The sequence below is a fragment of the Eublepharis macularius genome, chromosome 5 (assembly GCF_028583425.1).
Source record: "Eublepharis macularius isolate TG4126 chromosome 5, MPM_Emac_v1.0, whole genome shotgun sequence".
Lineage (NCBI taxonomy): Eukaryota > Metazoa > Chordata > Lepidosauria > Squamata > Eublepharidae > Eublepharis > Eublepharis macularius.
Genome location: NC_072794.1, coordinates 77,267,161 through 77,285,684, shown reverse-complemented (window position 1 = coordinate 77,285,684; position 18,524 = coordinate 77,267,161). Strand labels below are relative to the sequence as shown.

Sequence of the window (18,524 nt, the reverse complement as noted above, 5' to 3'; positions counted from 1 at the left end):
GATCCAGGCCCAACTGGATCCAAAATGGCCCAAACAGGCCATTTTAAAAATACGTGACATCAAAAAAAGCCCCGCTTGCTATCATGAAATCTGTTTTCCTGTAGTATTCTATGTAATGGTTCGAAGACCATCAAAACATTCGTTTAATGAACAGCATTATCCAGAGTCATGTACACAGATCTCAACCTGCTGTGATCCCACTTGCAGGGAGACTGGGCTATAAACCTAGTAAAATAAAATAAAATAATAAACATAACAATTCTATCTTTTTCTGAAAGAAACTCTCTGGACAAACACCTCCAACTGCAAAAAAATTTGAAAATAAATGCTGAGGGTTTGAAGAGAGAGATGATAGGGTACCAGTTTTTAGTATCCATATATTTTAATTAATCTCCCAATTGGCATCTCCCCCAACACCCCCTCAACAAGTAAATTTACTTGAGAGGAACAGTGGAAGAGCTCCACATGAAGAGTTATACCAGAAGGGGTGTTTTTTCCTGCTCATTATTACTCTCCTGCACATCCTTCCCACCCCCACCCACTCCCAAAATCTAGGCTATACTGCATGAATATGAGGGATGAAAAATATTTGTCATCAGGGTTAATTGTATGTGGCTCTGTGGATTATTTATTGTAGGGAGTACTGAGCTGTTACCTATAAAGTTACTACACTTTGTCCTTTAATAAAAGTAGTATAATTATTCCTTTCTCTCGAAGAAAGTGTGGGATAAAAACTCAAAAAAGGATTAAGAAAAATGTTTCTAACACGTAAATTATTTTAAAATTAATACGTGCCCCATAGCAGCTGAATGTTAAATATGGATAAACCTAAACATATTCCTGTTTTTTTTTTATATACAGGTTTCTCAGCATGTGATGCCATTGAATGAACAAGAAGAATGGATATACAATTGTGTTTATTCTGTCTTAGTTTAAACTATCATCATGATAAAGTGTGGTCACCCCCCCCCCCCCGCCACATACACACACAATACCATGACATTGTCAAGTCTTGAAGTAGGATTAATAGTTTCCAGATTACTATAACTCAGAACTCTTTTGCTGTGGTGCAGTTGCCCTGGCTGCTGAAGTGCGAGATGTGAGCAGGAAACTGCTCACCATGACTAGAACTCGAGAAGTAAAACAAAGGAGGACATATTTTAACCTTTTCATGCTTGTGCTATATGCGGGGTGGTGGTGGTGGTATTATGCTTGAGAAATGCATGCCTCATGGCACATATCTCCCAATCCTAATTTCAGCCACCCCAAGTAGTATACAGGCTTGGTGCCCTTTGTAGTTTACAGAGTGTTGGTGTAGATTTGGGCAGGTAGGATTGAATTGTGATTAACTGGAATTTATGGAAACATGTTTCCTAATCCCACTTCCCTCTCCTAATCCTTTTAGCTTCCAAGTGGTTGGAGTGTTGGTCAGGGGTCATTTCGTAGAAAAAGAACTGCAGGAACTCATTAGCATAACTCATTAACATATGCCACACTCCTTGATCGGGCCAAAATGGCCAGGATTCAGCTGCTGCCAGACAGGGGAGTGTTTCCCCACCTGGCAGTGTCCTGATCAGGGCTGTTTTGCCCCCAATCCAGGCCCAAAATGGCTCAAAATGGCCATTTTGGGCACATTTTGGCCTGGATTGGGCCCAAAATGTCCCAGATTGGGTTGGTGCCGGGCAGGGCAGGGGTCCCCCCCTAGGCACCGACCCAATCCTGGTGGTTTGGATCCTGATCCCAGCCGAAAAGGGCCCCAAATGGCCAAAAAAGGCCACTTGGGCCCGGATCACAGCCGAAACAGCCTGGACCAGATCAGTGCTGGGCAGGGGAGGGTTCCCCCACCTGGCACTGACCAGATCCCAGCAGTTCTGGCCCCGATCCCAGAATAAAATGGTCCAAAGGGCCCAAAGTGGCCATTTTGGGCCAGGATCAGGGCCAAAAAGGACCGAATCCAGTCAGAGCCTTGCAGCAGAACCCTCCCCTGCCCATGACTGACACAGTCAATGCTGTTTTAGCCCAGACCTGGGCCCAAAAGGGCCCCAAAGTGCCAAAAACAGCCACTTTGGGCCCCCTTGAGCCCAAATCGGGGCCTAAAAGGCCGGGACTGGGATGGTACTGGGCGGAGGACACTTCCCCTGCCCAGCACCAACCCGATCCAGGACCCTTTGGCCCCCATCTGGGCCTAAACGGGCCTAAAATGGCCAAAAAATGCCATTTTGGGCCCATTTTGGCCAGGACGGGGGCCAAAACAGCCGGGATCGGGTCCATGCCGGGTGGGAGAGGCTTCCCCCGCCCAGCACTGACCCGAACGGGCTGAATCCAGGCCAAAATGGCCGACAATGGCCATTTGGGGCCTGTTTTGGCCTGGATTGGGGCTGAAACAGCCGGGACCACGTCGGTGCTGGCACCAACCCAATCTGGGCTGTTTTGGCCCTGAAACAGGCCAAAAATGGCCATTTTGGCCCCTATCTGGGCTGTTTTGGCTCTGAAACAGGCCCAAAACGGCCAAAAATGGTAAATTTTTACCCATTTTGGCGTGGATCAGGGCCGAAATGGCCAGGATTGGGTCAGTGTCGGGTGGGGGGAGGGTCCCCCTGCCCAGCATTGACCCGATCCCAGCCGTTTCAGCCCCGATCTGAGCCATTTTGGCCCCAAAATGGGCCAAAAATGGCCAATTTTGACCCATTTTGGCCCGGATTGGGGCCAAAACGGCTGGGATCGGGTCAGTGCCAGGCGGGGCACCAACCCGATCTGGGCAATTTTGGCCCTGATTATGGCCGTTTTGGCCCCAATCGAGACCTAAACAGCTCAAAATGTTTGAAAGTCAGGTGGGCGGGGCCACCTGACTTGGGGGAACTACCAGAACGGTGTTCTGGTGCATTCCCCCTCATAATGAGCCGTGGTGTTGGTGAATTAAGGTTAGGGGCTGCATGGATCACAGCATGCCTCTCTCAACCCTAGTATCATATACCATGTTACGATATGAACTGTGGGCAACTGCTTTCTGTTCAGTCTTGTACTGGTTTTTAATATGTGGATGGCTCAATAGAACTGTTTCATGAGTCAGCCCCAGCCCCGACTGGCCACCTTACCTAGTGCCTCAGAGTCCTCCTCAGAAGATGAGCAGGAAGGGCCAGCAGGATCTCCTCTAGAGTCGGAAGCCCCTGCAGAAGCTATGGGAGAGGAGGAGCAGTCAGAAACCACTGCTGCTGCTCCAGAGGGAATTCAGCAAGAACAGCCTGGAGCTTCTGCAGAGACTGTCAGGGACGAGGAACAGCCAGAAACCTCCACAGAGGCTGTAAGAGACAAAGACTCCCCCAGGGCAAGAGTGAAATCCGAGCCTCTGGGGCCAGCTGAAAGGAGGAAACTTAGAGATAAGGCAGTGCTCCTGGAGAGGCGTAGGAGTGGCTGTCTGCAAGCACAACGCCGAGCTGAGCTGTTCGAGGGAGAGGCAACAGCTGTCCCTCATTAGGACAGCAATAAAGGAAGACGCTGAGGAAACCAAGCGTGGAAGCAACTCAGCTCGCCACTCCCTGCTACCTGGATGTTTGTGTACCCTGCTCTACTGCTTGCTTGGGCCTTGGCCTTGGCCTGCCTACTGACTACTCTTCTGCCTGCCCCTCTCTCTCTGACTGATAGCCTGACCCTGACACCTGGCCTGACTCCTGGACCCTGGTTTGCTGTCTTCTGTAATACTGAACTCCTGCCTGCTGTGTTCAGCCCTGCAGTACCAGTGAGCCTCCTACCTGCTGTGCCCAGCCCTGTGCGCGACAAACTGAGAATCTGTCCTTTTATTTTGAATATGCATTTAGCTCTCATGGTTCCATTAACTTCTTTCCAGGTTTCTCTTTGTTTCTAGATATTTCTATGTTAATGGCAGATAAGTATTTAATATGAAGATGACCATTCAGATCACTCTCTCTTAGTTATGATGACAAATTGGGTCCAGCTCTTCATCGCTGCTGAGTCCTTATAATGAGCAGGCTGTGATGCTTTTTCTTTGACCCTGGCAACTGTCAATCATGCCTTCATGATCTAGAGTCTTTATTATTGCTGAGCATTCCATGTATCACTTCTCTTAAAGACTGTACAGGTAATTCAGGTAATGCAAGAATGTGTGGATCCCTGTTCAGCTAAAGGAAAACCATATCTGTATTGCACTTTTATAATGTATTGGCTCCCAGCCGAGGAGCCTTCAAAACAATAGTTTTGTGCAAGGGAAGCACTACTGATCTCAAACGGAGTCCTTCACAGTGCCTTCATAAACCACAATTTCCAGAATCCTTCGGGAGACTATCATTCAAACTTGTTTAAAATCTGTGGTACAGATATGTTCCTGGTGTGGTGGTGGAGTGTGCCCTCATAGGTGACTTACGTCAACCTCTGGTGGGGTTTTCATGGCAAGAGACTAACAGGTGGTTTGTTTTTGCCTGCCTCTGCAACCCTGATCTTTGTTGGAGGTCTCCCATCCAATTACTAACCAATGCCGATGCTGCTTAGCTTCAGAGATCTGACAAGCTCACCTGGGCTATTGAGGTCAGGGCATGTTCCTTTTATACCTTAGAATAACAATGATGTAGCCTTGGAATGTTTCAGTTGATGCTCTTCATACACTTCACATTTAGGATATTTTAATGCATTGCAAAACTGCAATCCCATACTTATTTACTTGGGAGTAAACTGCATCGAGCAAAGTGGGGCAGTTTTGAATAAATATGTATAGGGCTGCCTGCATCTCTCTGAAAAGACAAGAGGCACTTGTAGCAGTCTATTAAAACAAGCATATATTTTAAATTGGATATCAAATGTATATGACCTTGTCTAAGAGAGTGCAAGTAGTCTCAAAAATCTATATTTATCCCACAGCCAGTCCTGTACTCTCATTTCTTCTGTTGTAATAGGATACTAGGCAAGTAAATGTCAGTTATGAAATTAAAACCATGCTTAGTAAAGTGCAGAGACTGGCTCAAGCTGTTCTTACTGGTGCTTGGATTAGGAGCATACATATATATGCTTTAACTTGTACAATGAAAAAATGTTTAAAGCAGTTTCAAAGTAAAGCGTTAAATCAACATTTTCAGCATGAAAGATTAACTCATAGTTCAGCATCATTTGCAAAGTGGGTATAAAGGGACACAGCTCACAACTGGAGATGAAAATTCTTTTCCTGGTGCTTCTTTGGCAGATTTTTGCCTCTTTGGGTCCATATATCAGGGGGTGAAGAGGTTCTGGGGTTTGGAAAGCATATACACCCCCTTTCTTTTGTCCATACCCCAAATAAAACAAAGAAGGTACACCTAAATCCTAACTATCCTCTAAACAAGCTAAATAGCATTTGGTTTGGAAATAGTTCAGAAAAATGCTTTGGTAAAGAAATAGGGACTATAGACTGTATTACTGTATACTGTCTGTTGTTGTAAGTATGCTCCCACTGGGTATTTACTACATTGTTTAATATGACATGTTAAATTGCTTATGTTTTATTTTGGCATTGTTTCAGCTCTGTATCAGATTTCTGCAATCTATAACCGATTGTATTGTTTATTGAATGTCCCAGCTGTTGATGCATCTGACGAAGAGAATTGTGGTTCTTGAAAGCTGATGCTACAGTAAAGTTGGTTAGTCTTAAAGGTGCTACTGGACTCTTTACTACTTTGCTACTACAGACTACCATGGCTAACTCCTCTGGATCAATGGCCAGCTGTTGATGGTATTGTAATCCACTTTGACTATCAGTGAGAAAGGTAGACTATAGTTAGCGTAAATAAATAAATACCCAGCTCTATATCTCACTATTCAAATCCCCTGGTGATGCAGTAGAAGTGCTTGAGTCTCTGCCTGACAGTTGTGTTCAAAAGGTTGAAAGCAAACAAATTGAAACCACCCAAACAAGATGGAAGTGATGCTGGTTGGTAAAGCAAAGATCTTGATGGATATTGTGCTTCCTACTTTCAATGGGGGTCCATTGAGCCTTTCAGACTTTCTTAAGAACCTAGGAGTTATCCTGTATCCAGCACTGCTGCTAGAGAAGCAAAAAAATGCAGCTGCTAAAAAAAAGGCTTTCTCCCAACTAGATTACCCTGGAAGACAGCCCCCTACCTTGACATGGCCAGTCTGGCCACCTGGAACCATGATATGGTAGCATCAAGACTCGATTACTGTAATGAACTCTACATGTCTCTCCTCAAAGTCAACTCAGAGACTCCAGTTGATACAGAACTCTTCAGCTTGATTATTGTCAGGAGCTAGGTGAAGCATGCATATCGCTCCCATTCTGCAATCACTCCATTGGCTACCCATAGTTACTGGGTTCAAGGTTCTGATCATTACATGCAAAGCCCTTCATGGCCTTCACCTTAATATCAGCAGAACTGTTTCTTCCCCTATGTTCTGCCATAGCAGCTTAGTTCATCTGAACAGGGCCTTCTGCAGATACCACCCTGCACCTGTGCAAAATCAACAGTTGCCCTAACACGTCTGTGGTAACCTGCCTGAAGAGGGCAGCAAAGCTCCCATTCTCTTGGCTTTTGCAAAACAGAATTATTCAGGAGGGCTTTTTACTCAAGCGATAGGGTGGTGCTGTAAGGAAATGGTTCAGAAAGATTCTTTGGTAATGAGACAGGGACTAGGGACTATACTACTGAAAACTGTTGATGTAGATATGCTCCTATGAGTCAGTAAAATTTGGAATGCACTGGCAGAGGATGAGATGGCTACAAGCATTGATAGATTTAAAAGGGGACTCGATAAATTCATAGGTCCATCAGGGGCTACTGGCCATGGTGACTAACAGGAACCTCCATGATCAGAGGCAGCAAAGCTCTTAATACCAGTGCCAGGAGGTAACAATAGGGAGAAGCCTCAGCCTCTATGCCCTGTTGTTGGCCCTCTGGAGTAACTTGTTGGGTGCTGGACTATATGGACCACTGGTTTGATCCAGCAGGGCTCTTATGGTATTCAATTGCTTTTCTTGCATGGTGGAGTATGACATAACCCTGGACTGGCCTCACCCGAAAGGTCTACATGGAGGTATCTTTAATGATACTGCTCATACAGCCTATTTGGCTCTGAGCAGTGCCACACTAGTATATGGAGGTATCTATAGCTCTAGCCAGGAATAATCCACTGCAATAGTACAAATCACTCGCTCCTGCCACTTCTGCAGTTGGAATGAGTTGCTGGGGCAGGTTCCTTAAGTTGGGAGAACTCACTATAACAAAGTTGAAAAACCTAACAGTACAACCCTATGGCTGTACTGTTAGAAAAAGAGATGGTAAATGAGCAAGATTTTATACAAAAAGACTTTTATACCAAAAGATTTTATATCAAAAGACACCAAAAGGGTGGTTATTATTCCCATTTTACACCTGAGGAAGTGAGCCTGGGAAATAATTTTTTACAGCACCCAGTACATTCATGACTGGGAAGGCATTTGAGCTGAGCTCAAGCAGTCTGTTAACATCTTAGAAATGCTAATCCTGCTATATAAAAAGCAAACTGTCATGGGCCAGTCTGGGCTCACTGAGAGTGAGGACTCCTCAGAAGGAGAGGAGCCTCGTGTAGTAAGTCCTGACTCCTCAGGAGAAGAGGAGCGCCATGTAGCCATCCCTGACTCAGCAGAAGCCGGTGATCAGGAAGAACAGCCGCTGGCTAATCAGAGTCCACAGCCAGCAGCTGAGCCAGCTCCAACACCACCGACACCCTCCAGCTCCAATGCCACGGGTGAAGCCCAGCCACCAGTTGCCCAAAGTCCTCAGTCAACAGCCCAATCGCACAACCAGCCTGGCTCACCGCCCCCCCCCCCGCCTGGGGGCACTTTGGTCCTATCCAGGATTTGGGCTAGGCAACAAGGCTATCCTGAGACAGACCCCTCTTCCCCCAACTGCAGAGAAGACCCCCAAGAGGGGGGATGAACCTGGAAATGGAAGGGGGCTTGCTCTCTGGTGGGGAAGATGAGCTTTAAACTGAGCCTGCAGAAGAGGACGCTGGGGACAGGCGCCACTGCTCAGCCACCTCCGGCACCTGCCCTTCTCTAGGCAGCCCACATACCTGGGCCAAGGGCATTTTTTCAGGGGGAACACGGGGGAACGGAGTTCCAGCACCTCTTGAAAATACTCAGCAATAGTGCTTGAAAATAATATGATTTCAAAGAATCCCGTGAGTTTCTTCCTCATTTCCCTCTTGAAAGTTCCGCTACCTCTCTTCCCAGAAAAAAAACCCTGCCTGGGCCTTTTAAAAATGGGTAGATCAAGATGGGTAGCTGTGCTAGTCTGTCTGTAGCTGTAGATAAGAGTAAGAGTCCAGTAGCACCTATAAGACTAACAAGTTTTCTTGGCTCATACCCTACCACAAATTTTGTTAGTCTTTGTTAGTGCTACTAGACCCTCGCTCTTTTCTACTTTTAAAAAGGGGGCATGGAACAGGCTACCCCCCCCCCCATGACATTTTGGGTGCAAACACGGGAGTGCTTATGTAATGATTTCAAGTAAATGTGTGCTTGTGTCTTTAAATGCTTGGTGTGGTATAGCTGAAGAGGGGGTGAAAAAGAGGGATGAGTGAGTGATATGATTGGTTGATGACTGAGAGTGTGGGTGGAGTGAATGCAGTTCCAGACTGGGAGTAGAGAGCAAAGTTTCAGTCAGTCAGAGGAAAGCAGGCTATAACCTGTGTGGGACCTGAACTGAGCATGTTTGTGAAAGGACACTCAGTCAGGTAAAGAGGCCAGCTGTGTGCTGTCTGAGCAGGTTTAATATTTCTGTGAATGAGAGTCAGAGAGGCTAGCTGTGTGCTGCCCGAGGAGTTTTAAGCATTTCTGTGAGAGAAATATTGAGTCAAGAGAAAGCAGGCAAGCTGTGTGCAGCCTGGGTAACTTTAAGCACATCTGTGAGAAATATTGAGTTAGTGTGTGAAGCCTTAGAAGAGATCTGTGTGAATGAGTTTAAATGAAGTAACTTTAAGAACTGAGAACTATTTTTATGAAACCGATATGCTTCTTGACAAACTAAAAGTTTATTTTGTTTTGTTATATCCCAGAGTAGTAGTCTAAAACTGCATTCACTCCGCCCACACACTCAGTCATCAACTAATCATATCACTCACTCATCCCTCTCTTTCACCCCCACTCTTCAGCTATACCACACCAAGCATTTAAAGACACAAGCACACATTTACTTGAAATCATTACAGCTTACTTAAACTAAAGGCTGCTGCCAGTTTCTGCCCTCATGGAGGTAAGTCTTTGCTGCTCTTTGGCCCCATGAAGCATCTGGAGTGGGGAGAGCACAGAGGAAACAGTAACCCACCCAAGAAGAGACAAAAGCAGAGAGATTTTTAAAGAGATTTTCATATAGATTTTTCCAGACATTTTGAGTGCCACAGGGAGGGGGCCCGCCAAATCAGTTTGCTAGAGCCCGTTGTATTTTTTCACACAATGGGCTTGGTTGCTAGTCATTTGCATATTTGAAAATTTCAGCATAATCTCAGCAGGAAAGGCAAACCACATAATTGTTTTATGATCAGTTAACTCAGATTCCAGTTGCAGATTGTCTTTTAAAAAGCCCCCACTTACTAGACTGTCCTGAAGTTTTCAGTTGGGCCATTCATTAATGATAAGCTTTTAGATTCTCATCACTCTTTTCACATTTTCATCTGCTGTTTTTAATTGTCAACTATAAACCAAAAGGCTCTGACCTGATAGCCCAGGTGAGCTGGATTTTGTCAGACCTCAGAAGCTAAGCAGAGTCGGGCAATGGCAAACTACCTCTGTTAGTCTCTTGCCATGAAAACCCCACCTGGGATCGCCATGAGTTAGCTATGATTTGAGGGCTCTCGCCACCACCACCACAAACCAAAAGAGGATTTTAATTTCTACTCATTGAGTCTGATTGCAGTAATTGGTTACAGATATATAAAGATTATTAAGTGGTGCAAAATCACACAATTGAACAGTTTTCAGATTCATGAGAATGCTATAGGAAAATGAAAGGAAAATTGCACATAAATTCTTTTAGTAAGAGCCACATTAAACACTGATTTTATGCAGTTTTCTCTCTGACTTTTTCTATTATGAAATGCATAAAATGCATGTGTATGGAGGCAAATGCCTTCTTAACCCTTTTTCATCAAGCAGTTTTTCTGTTTCAAATCTGCCCTCTGCCTGCAGGGAGAAAATATAAGTACCAACAAATTGTTGCCAACAGACTAGAGAAAAATGTCCTGTCCCTGTCTTGTCCTATGCTTAATGCATAGGAATTAATTTTTCAGGCTATGGAGGTAAGTAACATCCCATTAAGCCTCTGTTAAAAGAATAGGAAGTTTTTTTCTCTCCAAGCAGTTGGTAACCCTATGAAGGAATGAAGGTCAATTTTTAGCAGGAAAAAACTGCAGTGGGAGCCACCTCTCCCAGGTTGTCCTGTTCCTTTTTCTTTCTCCTGGCCCTGTGACCTACCTGTGAGAGAGCTGTGACCCAATTTTAGGTCCCAAAGTTTGAGAACCACTGAGCTACCATGTTGGATGCATTTATACTTTCAGAGTGGGAAAAACACTGCATTCAGCACCATGCCATGGGGAGGGTATAAGGAATTGGGATTCCCTGATTCAGCCAGTGCTAAAGCTTACAAGCATGGAACACTCCTGAAAAATCAACACTAACCAGAAATGAGGATCCTATTCCTGAGTCCAGACCCACTGGGCAAAGAGTAAAGGCAGGGCCCCACTGATATCTTCAGAATTCTTAATAAATTGGTTCTAAATATGATACTTTCCCAGTGTATAATAAAAATAGTATATATCTTTTGAGAGTGAAGTGAGGCACACTTCCAATTTTAATCCAGAAAAAACAGCCCTGTGTTTGAGAAATTCTGTTTCAGTCGGTTCAAGCAACTTGATTTGCCACCCACAGACATAAACTCTAAAAGCAATTTTTAAAAATATCTCTTGGCCTTCTCAAAGAATGTTCTACTCTGTTGACTTTTTCATATAGTCTCCACATTTTTTTTCTTCAGGCCTGGCATCTGGTCACAGGATCAGTCTATCCTACATGTCTAAAGGAAGAATAATGTGTCTTAGTGAGTGTAGATATCTCTTTCCCACAGTGGCCCTTAAGAGTCGGGAGATGGCTCTGGCCAAGTGCCCATCAGTGCTTGGAGGAGATAAAACCTCCCAGTTATGTGGAAATAAAACAGTTTTGAGATTGAAAGAAAGGGAAGCCGTCTCTGCTGAGAGTTGGCTGAAGCACCTTGGAGGCTTAGGATCTCTCTCTCTGGGAGCTGACGTGGGTAGTGGATCTGCTGCCCTGTAGGACAGCCTCTTGCCTCCATCTGTGCTCTATTGGTAAATAAAGAAAACGCTACAAAACTGCAGTAAGTGTTCAGTGCCATCCTCCAAAGGGAATGAACTTGTGTAAGCTGCCAAAATGTGTAACTTTTCATTTGGAGAAGTGTGATGTGCATAATAGCTAGGCCTTTCCCCCTCCCCAGCAGCCATTGCTATAGCTGAATGTTCAGACCAAATGGAAGAAAATGTGTTTTAGCACTGCAGAGGACATGATACATAGATGACAAACAAATTCACCCATAGACAGTGGACTGGCAATCTATATCCATCAAAGCCAGCTTGTGAACTTATTTTTGTTAACGGTGCAGGGCCCATTTTGGCTTAAAGCCCCCAAAGTGCTAGTGATGGAAAAACAAAAGCTTAGACTTTGCTCATGACAGTTTACCATCTGACTTAATGATTAATATCCTTCCCTAACAATGATTTAAAATTCTATTTTAATGTTGAAACGGTTTGATGTTTGCCATGTTGGGGACCCTGTTTGGGTGGGAACGCAGCATAGAAACGTTTTAAATAAATAAAAACGTTTGAAAATGGGAAAGGCGGGAAACCAGTAATTACTCAGCACTCTTATCTGTAGGGCTGTTACCAGCTATTCATCTTCACATATCAATAAGTGATAAGGAAAGATAGATCTCAGAATCCCAAGATGAAGAATAGTTTATGTTAATAATCTTCACAGTGTGAGATGCTGCATCTTGCATATACGAATAAGCCACTTGACACAACATTAATTCCCATACTGACACAATGCTTCTGAGGAGCAGAGTTGACAGGCTATGCTTGGAGACATACGATAGTTTTTAAGGGACAAAGATGCTGTCAGCTACTTTTGCTTGTGGTATATACATTCATATGAACCACTGCAATCATTGATCAAATAAATGTTGCATGTTCTTGAAGAGTTGTCAAGAGATAGAGCAAAGGACAGGAAAAAAGTGTATACACCATAAGCAAGGATATAAGTCATTTTCAACTCTGAAAACCTACTGTCTTTTTCTAGATTTCTCTTATTCCTCTTTATTCCAGTAGTCCCATAGGTGTGTGTATCTATATTTCAAAATATAGTTACATGTATCTTGTTTCAAAACATAACAGTGCCATAGAATCTAATGGCACTCTAGTCTTAATAGCCTACATTATTTCAAGAGATTATAGTGTCTCTTCTCCCAGACCTATTCATGCGGGCCTTTTTTCTTGTTTCAAAACACCACAGCCCAAAATATAAATATTGCAGTTCTACAGAATGCAGTGTATAGGTAGTCATTCTGCTGAACAGCCTTTAGTCAGCAAAACCTTTTGCTTAGTAGGCCTTATATGTTAGTCTTTCAGATATCTCAAGAATTTCCTTTTTGTTTATGAAATGGAACAGATTTGAGAGCCAGTTTGTTGTAGTGGTTAAGAGCGTGGGACTCTAATCTGGAGAGCCGGGTTTGATTCTCCGCTCCTCCACTTGAAGCCAGCTGGGTGACCTTGGGCTAGTCACAGCTCTCTGGAGCTCTCTCAGCCCCACCCACCTCACAGGGTGTTTGTTGTTAAGTCGTCCTGAAGGGTGGGCTATAAATCGAATGTTGTTATTAACAAATTTCAAATTAAACAGGGAGTGTTCCTTGTTTTCAAAATTATGAAGTATGACTCATGGCATAGCCCTGGATATGCATAATTTTCTAGACTTTTATAATGGCTGTCTTTTATAATCAAGAAGGAAGAGTACCGTTTCTCTCTTTGTCCCAGAAACTTGGTGCAACCAGAAACACCCATTTTGCATCCAACATCCTTGGCGGCACATCCTGTCACCCACTTTAAGATTACAACTGCTCACACTGGGCTTTCTTTTGTTTCCAGCCTGATGAAGGGTTGGAGGACTTGAAAGCTTGTGTTAATTTACTCTGGTAATCCTTAAAGAGAGGTATAATGCACGACTTCCGTCTTGGGATCCAGGCTCTAGCAGCTGTATAGCCGAGGAATCATCCAAGCCCGGACGAGCGCTCTGTCTTCGGCCTCTGCGGCTTTAAGGGGGCGGAGACGGCTGCCCCGCGCCAGCAGTGACAGCAGCAAGCCCGGCCCAGCCGCTGCTACTAGAGGGGGAGAGAGCGGCGGAGGAAGGGTCACCCTGCAGGCAGCCCACCTTCTCAAACGTGCCCGCGAGCAGCCAGCGGAGCCCGGCCACCATGGTGAAACTCGTGACCGTCAAGACCCAAGCCTACTCCGATCAGAAGCCCGGCACCAGCGGGCTCCGCAAGCGGGTCAAGGTGTTCCAGGGCAACGCCAACTACGCGGAGAATTTCATCCAGAGCATTATCTCCACCATCGAGCCAGCCGAGAGGCAGGAGGCCACCTTGGTGGTGGGGGGAGACGGCAGGTTTTACATGAAGGAGGCTATCCAGCTGATCATCCGCATCGCTGCCGCCAACGGGGTAAGTAAGACTTCAGGCTGCGTGGGCCTGCCTACGTGGTTGCAAACGGGAACCGCGGCTCTCCTTCGGCGCCCGCTTAACTCCCTGCTCTGCTGGGCTCATCGTTTTCTCTCTTACTTTCCAGAGGCACAGCGTCTGGGGGTGCCAGGGGGGCGGCTGCCCTGGGCACAGCAGGCAGAGGGGAGACAAGCGGGGAAGCAGGCTGCCTCCTCGCCCGCCTTCTCGCCCCTTCGCCGGCACTGCTGGGCGCCCCGGCGGCGTGGCAGGCGGGGAAGTGGGGAGGCAAGCGGAGAGGCGGGCTGCCTCCCAGCCCTTTGCTGGAGCCGCCGGGCGCCCCGCCAGTGCGGCAGGCAGCGGGGAGACAAGCGGGGAAGCGGGCTGCCTCCTCGCTTGCCTTCTTGCCCCTTCACCGGCATTGCCGGGTGGCGTGGTAGGCGGGGAAGCAGGAAGGTGCCCCGGCGGCGCGGCAGGCGGGGAAATGGGGAGACAAACAGAGAGGCAGGTTGCCCCCCCCCCCCGCTCGCCTCCCCATCCCTTCACTGGAGCCCCGAGCGCCCCGCCAGTGCAGCAGGCAGCGGGGAGACAGGCGGGAAGCTGCCGCCTCACCTTCTCGCACGTTCGCCAGCACTGCCCTGCACACCGGTGGCGTGGTAGACGGGGAAGTGGGGAGGCAAGCGGGGAGGCGGGCTGCCCCTTCCTGAATGTTCACCGGTGCTGCCAGGCACCCCAGCAGCGCGGCAGGTGGGGAAGCGGGGAGACAAGCAGAGAGGCAGGCTGCCTCCCCGCTCACCTCCGCGTCCCTTTACTGGAGCCGCTGGGCGCCCCGCCAGTGCAGCAGGCAGTGAGGAGACAGGTGGGGAAGTGGGCTGCCTCCTCGGTTGCCCTCTTGCCCCTTTGCTAGCACTGCCGTGCACCCCGGCGGCATGGCAGGCGGGGAAAGCCTGAAGGCAAGTGGGGAAGCAGGCTGCCTCGCTGCTCGCCTTCCCGTCCCTTCGCAGGAGCCACCGGGCGGTCCAGCAGTGTGGCAGGCGGGGAAACAGGGAGGCGGGCTGCATCCTCAGTTATCTTCTCACCCCTTTGCCGGCACTGCCAGGTGCCCCAGTGGTGTGGCAAGCGGGGAGGCAGGCTGTCTCCTTGCTTGCCTTCTCGCCCCTTCGCCAGCTCTGCAAGTGGCATGGCAGGCAGGGAGAGAAGCGGCGAAGTGGACTGCTGCCTTGCTTGCCTTCTCATCCCTTTGCTGGCACTGCCGGGTGCCCCAGCGACGTGGCAGGCGGGGAAGTGGGAAGGCAAGTGGGGAGGTGGGCCACCCCTTCCCGCTCCTTCGCCGGCGCTGCTAGGTGCCCCAGTCGCGTGGCAGGCGGAAAAGCAGGGAGGCAAGCGGGGTGGCAGGCCGCCCCTTCGCTGGCACTGCCAGGTGCCCCGGTGGGACGGCAGGCAGGGAAGTGGGGAGACAAGCAGAGAGTCGGGCTGCCTCCCCACTCATCTCCGTGTCCCTTCACTGGAGCCGCCGGGCACCCCACCAGTGCGTCAGGCAGCAGGGAGACAAGCGGGGAAGTGGTCTGCCTCCTCTCTTGCCTTCTCACCCCTTCACCAGCACTGCCGTGCACCCTGGCAGCATGCCAGGCAGGGAAGCCTGGAGGCAAGCGGGGAAGTAGGCTGCCTTGCTGCACGCCTTCCCATCCCTTTGCAGGAGCCGCCAGGCGCCCCGGCGTGGCAGGTGGGGAAGCGGGGAGACAAGCAGGGAAGCGGGCTGCCTCCTCGCTTGCCTTCTTGCCCCTTCGCGGGCACTGCCGTGCACCCCGGCAGTGTGGTAGGTGGGGAATCCTGGAGGCAAGCGGGGAAGTAGGCTGCCTCACTGCTCGCCCTCCCATCCCTTCGCAGGAGCCACCAGGCCCCGCAGCAGCGTGGCAGGCGGTGAAGTAGGGAGACAAGCGGGGAAGCGGGCTGTCTTCTCACCCCTTTGCCAGCACTGCCGGACATGCGGGGAGACAAGCGGGGAAGCAGGCTGCCTCCTCGCTTGCCTTCTCGCCCCTTCTCTGGCACTACCTGTTATGAACTCCACCCCCTTCCTTCAAACAGGTCATGGACAGCTAAGCTCTTGGTGATGGCTGTCATGGAGGGAACTGGGGCAGCTCCCCCTTTAGAGGTGCAAATTGCAGTGCTCTCCCAAGCATAATTATATCCTTCCAAGTCCATTGAAGTCATTGGGGCTTGAGGGGACGGACTGTTTTTAAGGCTTGCCCTGTAAACCGTACATTCTCATGCTAGGGCCTACCAACCAGGCTGCGGGTTATGTACATTTACCTATTCTGTCCAATGGCAAGGTATTGCCATGCTCCTCTAACTCCCCGCCCCATCTTTCATGGATTTCCCCATAGCCATTCTTTGAATGGAATCTTGTTAAGGTTGAAGGTTTGGGGCAATGGAGTAAAGGATGACTACATGGGAAGGAAACACTTTAACTACTTCTCACCAAGCTCTTAAACCTATCTGGTGGAGAACATGCATTTGAAGTTTTTAAAAGTTTGTTTCTTTCTTATGTCTTGCTTTAACAATACTCACTGAGGATGTGTTTCTGTCTCCAAGATCTTCTTAGACCCCTCTATGCAAATATTCTGTGCAACTGAGGTACTATTTAATACATAATGTAGGCACAAGTAAAATGAGAATGAGTTGTGACTGAGATACTGCTTAGGTAAGATTCACTGGCATTGGAGAGTGTGTAAACAGGATGATAGCACTCCTCTTGAATTCACTTACTGCAAAAGGCTTGGGAATCTTTGACATTTAAGTTAACCTTTCAGCCATCAGAGATATGATTTCCCTGGCTTTCCTACAGGGATACTTGCAACTCTTACTGTGACACTCCAAAAGTTACTGTTGTAAAAAAAGAACGACTGTAACTTTGAAGAGTATATTTCTCAATATCCTTCTTAGTTGCAGGAACTTTTCTTCTTAGTAACCTCTGTGCATGTTTGTACGATTGCAGTCTTTTGCACCTCGATTGTGCAAAGGCCTATTGTAACATTGTTAATTATAGTTACAGGTTTTAAGTCTGTTGCCGTTATTCTTATTCCCATCCCAAGTCTACTTGGTGCCAACTGCATTGTGTGGTCTGTTGTCAGGGTTATAGCAGGGGGAGGGAAGCCTTGGAAACATCTATGACAGTTGTATAAGGTCTAGGTTGATCATCTGTTACTTCCCTTGTTACAGGGGTTTAAGACATGGAATGGGCAGAGGTGTTGGGCATGAGTCGAAGGGCAACAGATAAAGGGATGTCAGAGTTCCCAGCCTGTGGCCATGAGTGAGCCACGCTAACAGGGGTAGTGAAAGATGCTGATATTGTATTGATTATTATTCCTGTTTAAATTATATTTTGATGTTTCTTCTAACCTGCTGTGAGTGGTAAAAAAGGTACATTAGAAAAAAATAAATAAATAAAAATAAGCATAAGAAGGGTTTCTTTTAGTTAGTAATACTGGCTTGCTATGTAGAAATCTGTCTTACATTTAGATCATTTATCTGTCTTGCCTAGTATATTAGTGATTTTCTGAGGTAACAAGAACAGGCTGTTCCTGGTGTTTTTGTCCCCAATCCTTTAACTAGAGATGCCAGACAGTGAACCCTGAGACCTCTGTGTATTCAAAGTGTGTCCTTTCCCCATGAGTTATATAATGGTTTAGTATGCCATTATTCAGATGTGCATTTTGTACAAGGACCAATAAAACATGAGAAAAGCACTATTCAGTTGTCTCATCCTCTCAATTAAAGTGACCAGAATTTCTAAGACTAAGATAAATTTGTCTTCCCATGAGAACGTGTATGTTTGATAGCTTGGTACCCAAGGATTTTAGGGAGCAATCCTCAGCAGGTCTGCTCAGAAGTATATCCCATTTTATTCACTGGAGTTTAGTCACAGAAAAGTGATTTTACGATTGCACTGTTAGCCTTCTGTCTATGATGATTCAGAATTTTCTTTTTCCAACCAGAGTAGGATTATGACCAGAAGTCAGGTGCAGATTTATCTGATTTTTAAGTTTAGCATTATTCTTAATCTTAACTCTCTGAAGCCACTGAATTGTTCAGCTGCAGGAAATTGTTCTGCTGCAGTGATTCTGGATGCCTCCTTGAAAATGGAAGCACAGGTCACAGTGGTTGCCAGGTCCTCTTTTTCCCACCTACAACGGACCAAGCAGCTTGTCCCTTACCTTTCGACCAGCGACTTAACTATGGTGATCCAGGCAATGGTCATCTCTAGATTGGACTACTGTAACTCACTCTATGCAGGGCTTCCCTTGAATCTGACCCAGAGACTACAGCTGGACCAAAATGCAGCCGTGTGTGTTATCATGGGAACACCGAGTGGAACACATATAACATTTGCTAATGATCTACTTTGGGTTGGCCTGGCGTGGCCCCTGAAGGCTTTGCAATAGATTTGCCTGTCCCCTGCCCCAACCATCTCAAGGATATATACAACAAATTTACATTCAGTAATGCATGGTGATATGATATGGGTACATGTGGATAAAACTCATGATTGCCACCATGAAACTTGCGAAGTAGTCCAAATTCCTTGGTAAAGATTAGTTAATGCTTTTGATGGAAATGAAAGAATGAAACTGATGAAGATTAGCCTGACCTCAGTGGACAAACCTGAGACTTGGAAATATGCCTCCTGTCTTGACAGGACTGAACAGGTGGCTTCTCACCTGGAAACTGAAGAGAAAATAAAATATACCTGGAAGTTACAGACAACCACTTAGTAAC

At 47.0% G+C, this 18,524-nt stretch overlaps 2 protein-coding genes and 1 long non-coding RNA gene across 3 annotated transcripts in view; 2 read left to right on the top strand and 1 right to left on the bottom strand.

Moving 5' to 3' along the window:
- Positions 1 to 2,100, top strand: part of EFCAB7 (EF-hand calcium binding domain 7) — a 46,089-nt gene extending 43,989 nt beyond the window's left edge. Inside the window, exon 14 of the mRNA XM_054981882.1 lies at positions 862 to 2,100. Within this exon, the coding sequence (XP_054837857.1) occupies positions 862 to 936 (75 nt within the window). The 3' untranslated portion in view covers positions 937 to 2,100. The remainder of the gene's footprint in view (positions 1 to 861) is intronic.
- The window catches only part of LOC129331363 (uncharacterized), a 45,730-nt gene extending 32,490 nt beyond the window's left edge, over positions 1 to 13,240 (bottom strand). The window contains exon 1 of the long non-coding RNA XR_008597118.1: positions 13,052 to 13,240. This is a non-coding gene — a long non-coding RNA (uncharacterized LOC129331363). The remainder of the gene's footprint in view (positions 1 to 13,051) is intronic.
- Positions 13,241 to 13,410: 170 nt separating this feature from the next.
- PGM1 (phosphoglucomutase 1) overlaps positions 13,411 to 18,524 on the top strand; it is a 36,349-nt gene continuing 31,235 nt past the window's right edge. The window contains exon 1 of the mRNA XM_054981885.1: positions 13,411 to 13,754. Within this exon, the coding sequence (XP_054837860.1) occupies positions 13,509 to 13,754 (246 nt within the window). The 5' untranslated portion in view covers positions 13,411 to 13,508. The remainder of the gene's footprint in view (positions 13,755 to 18,524) is intronic.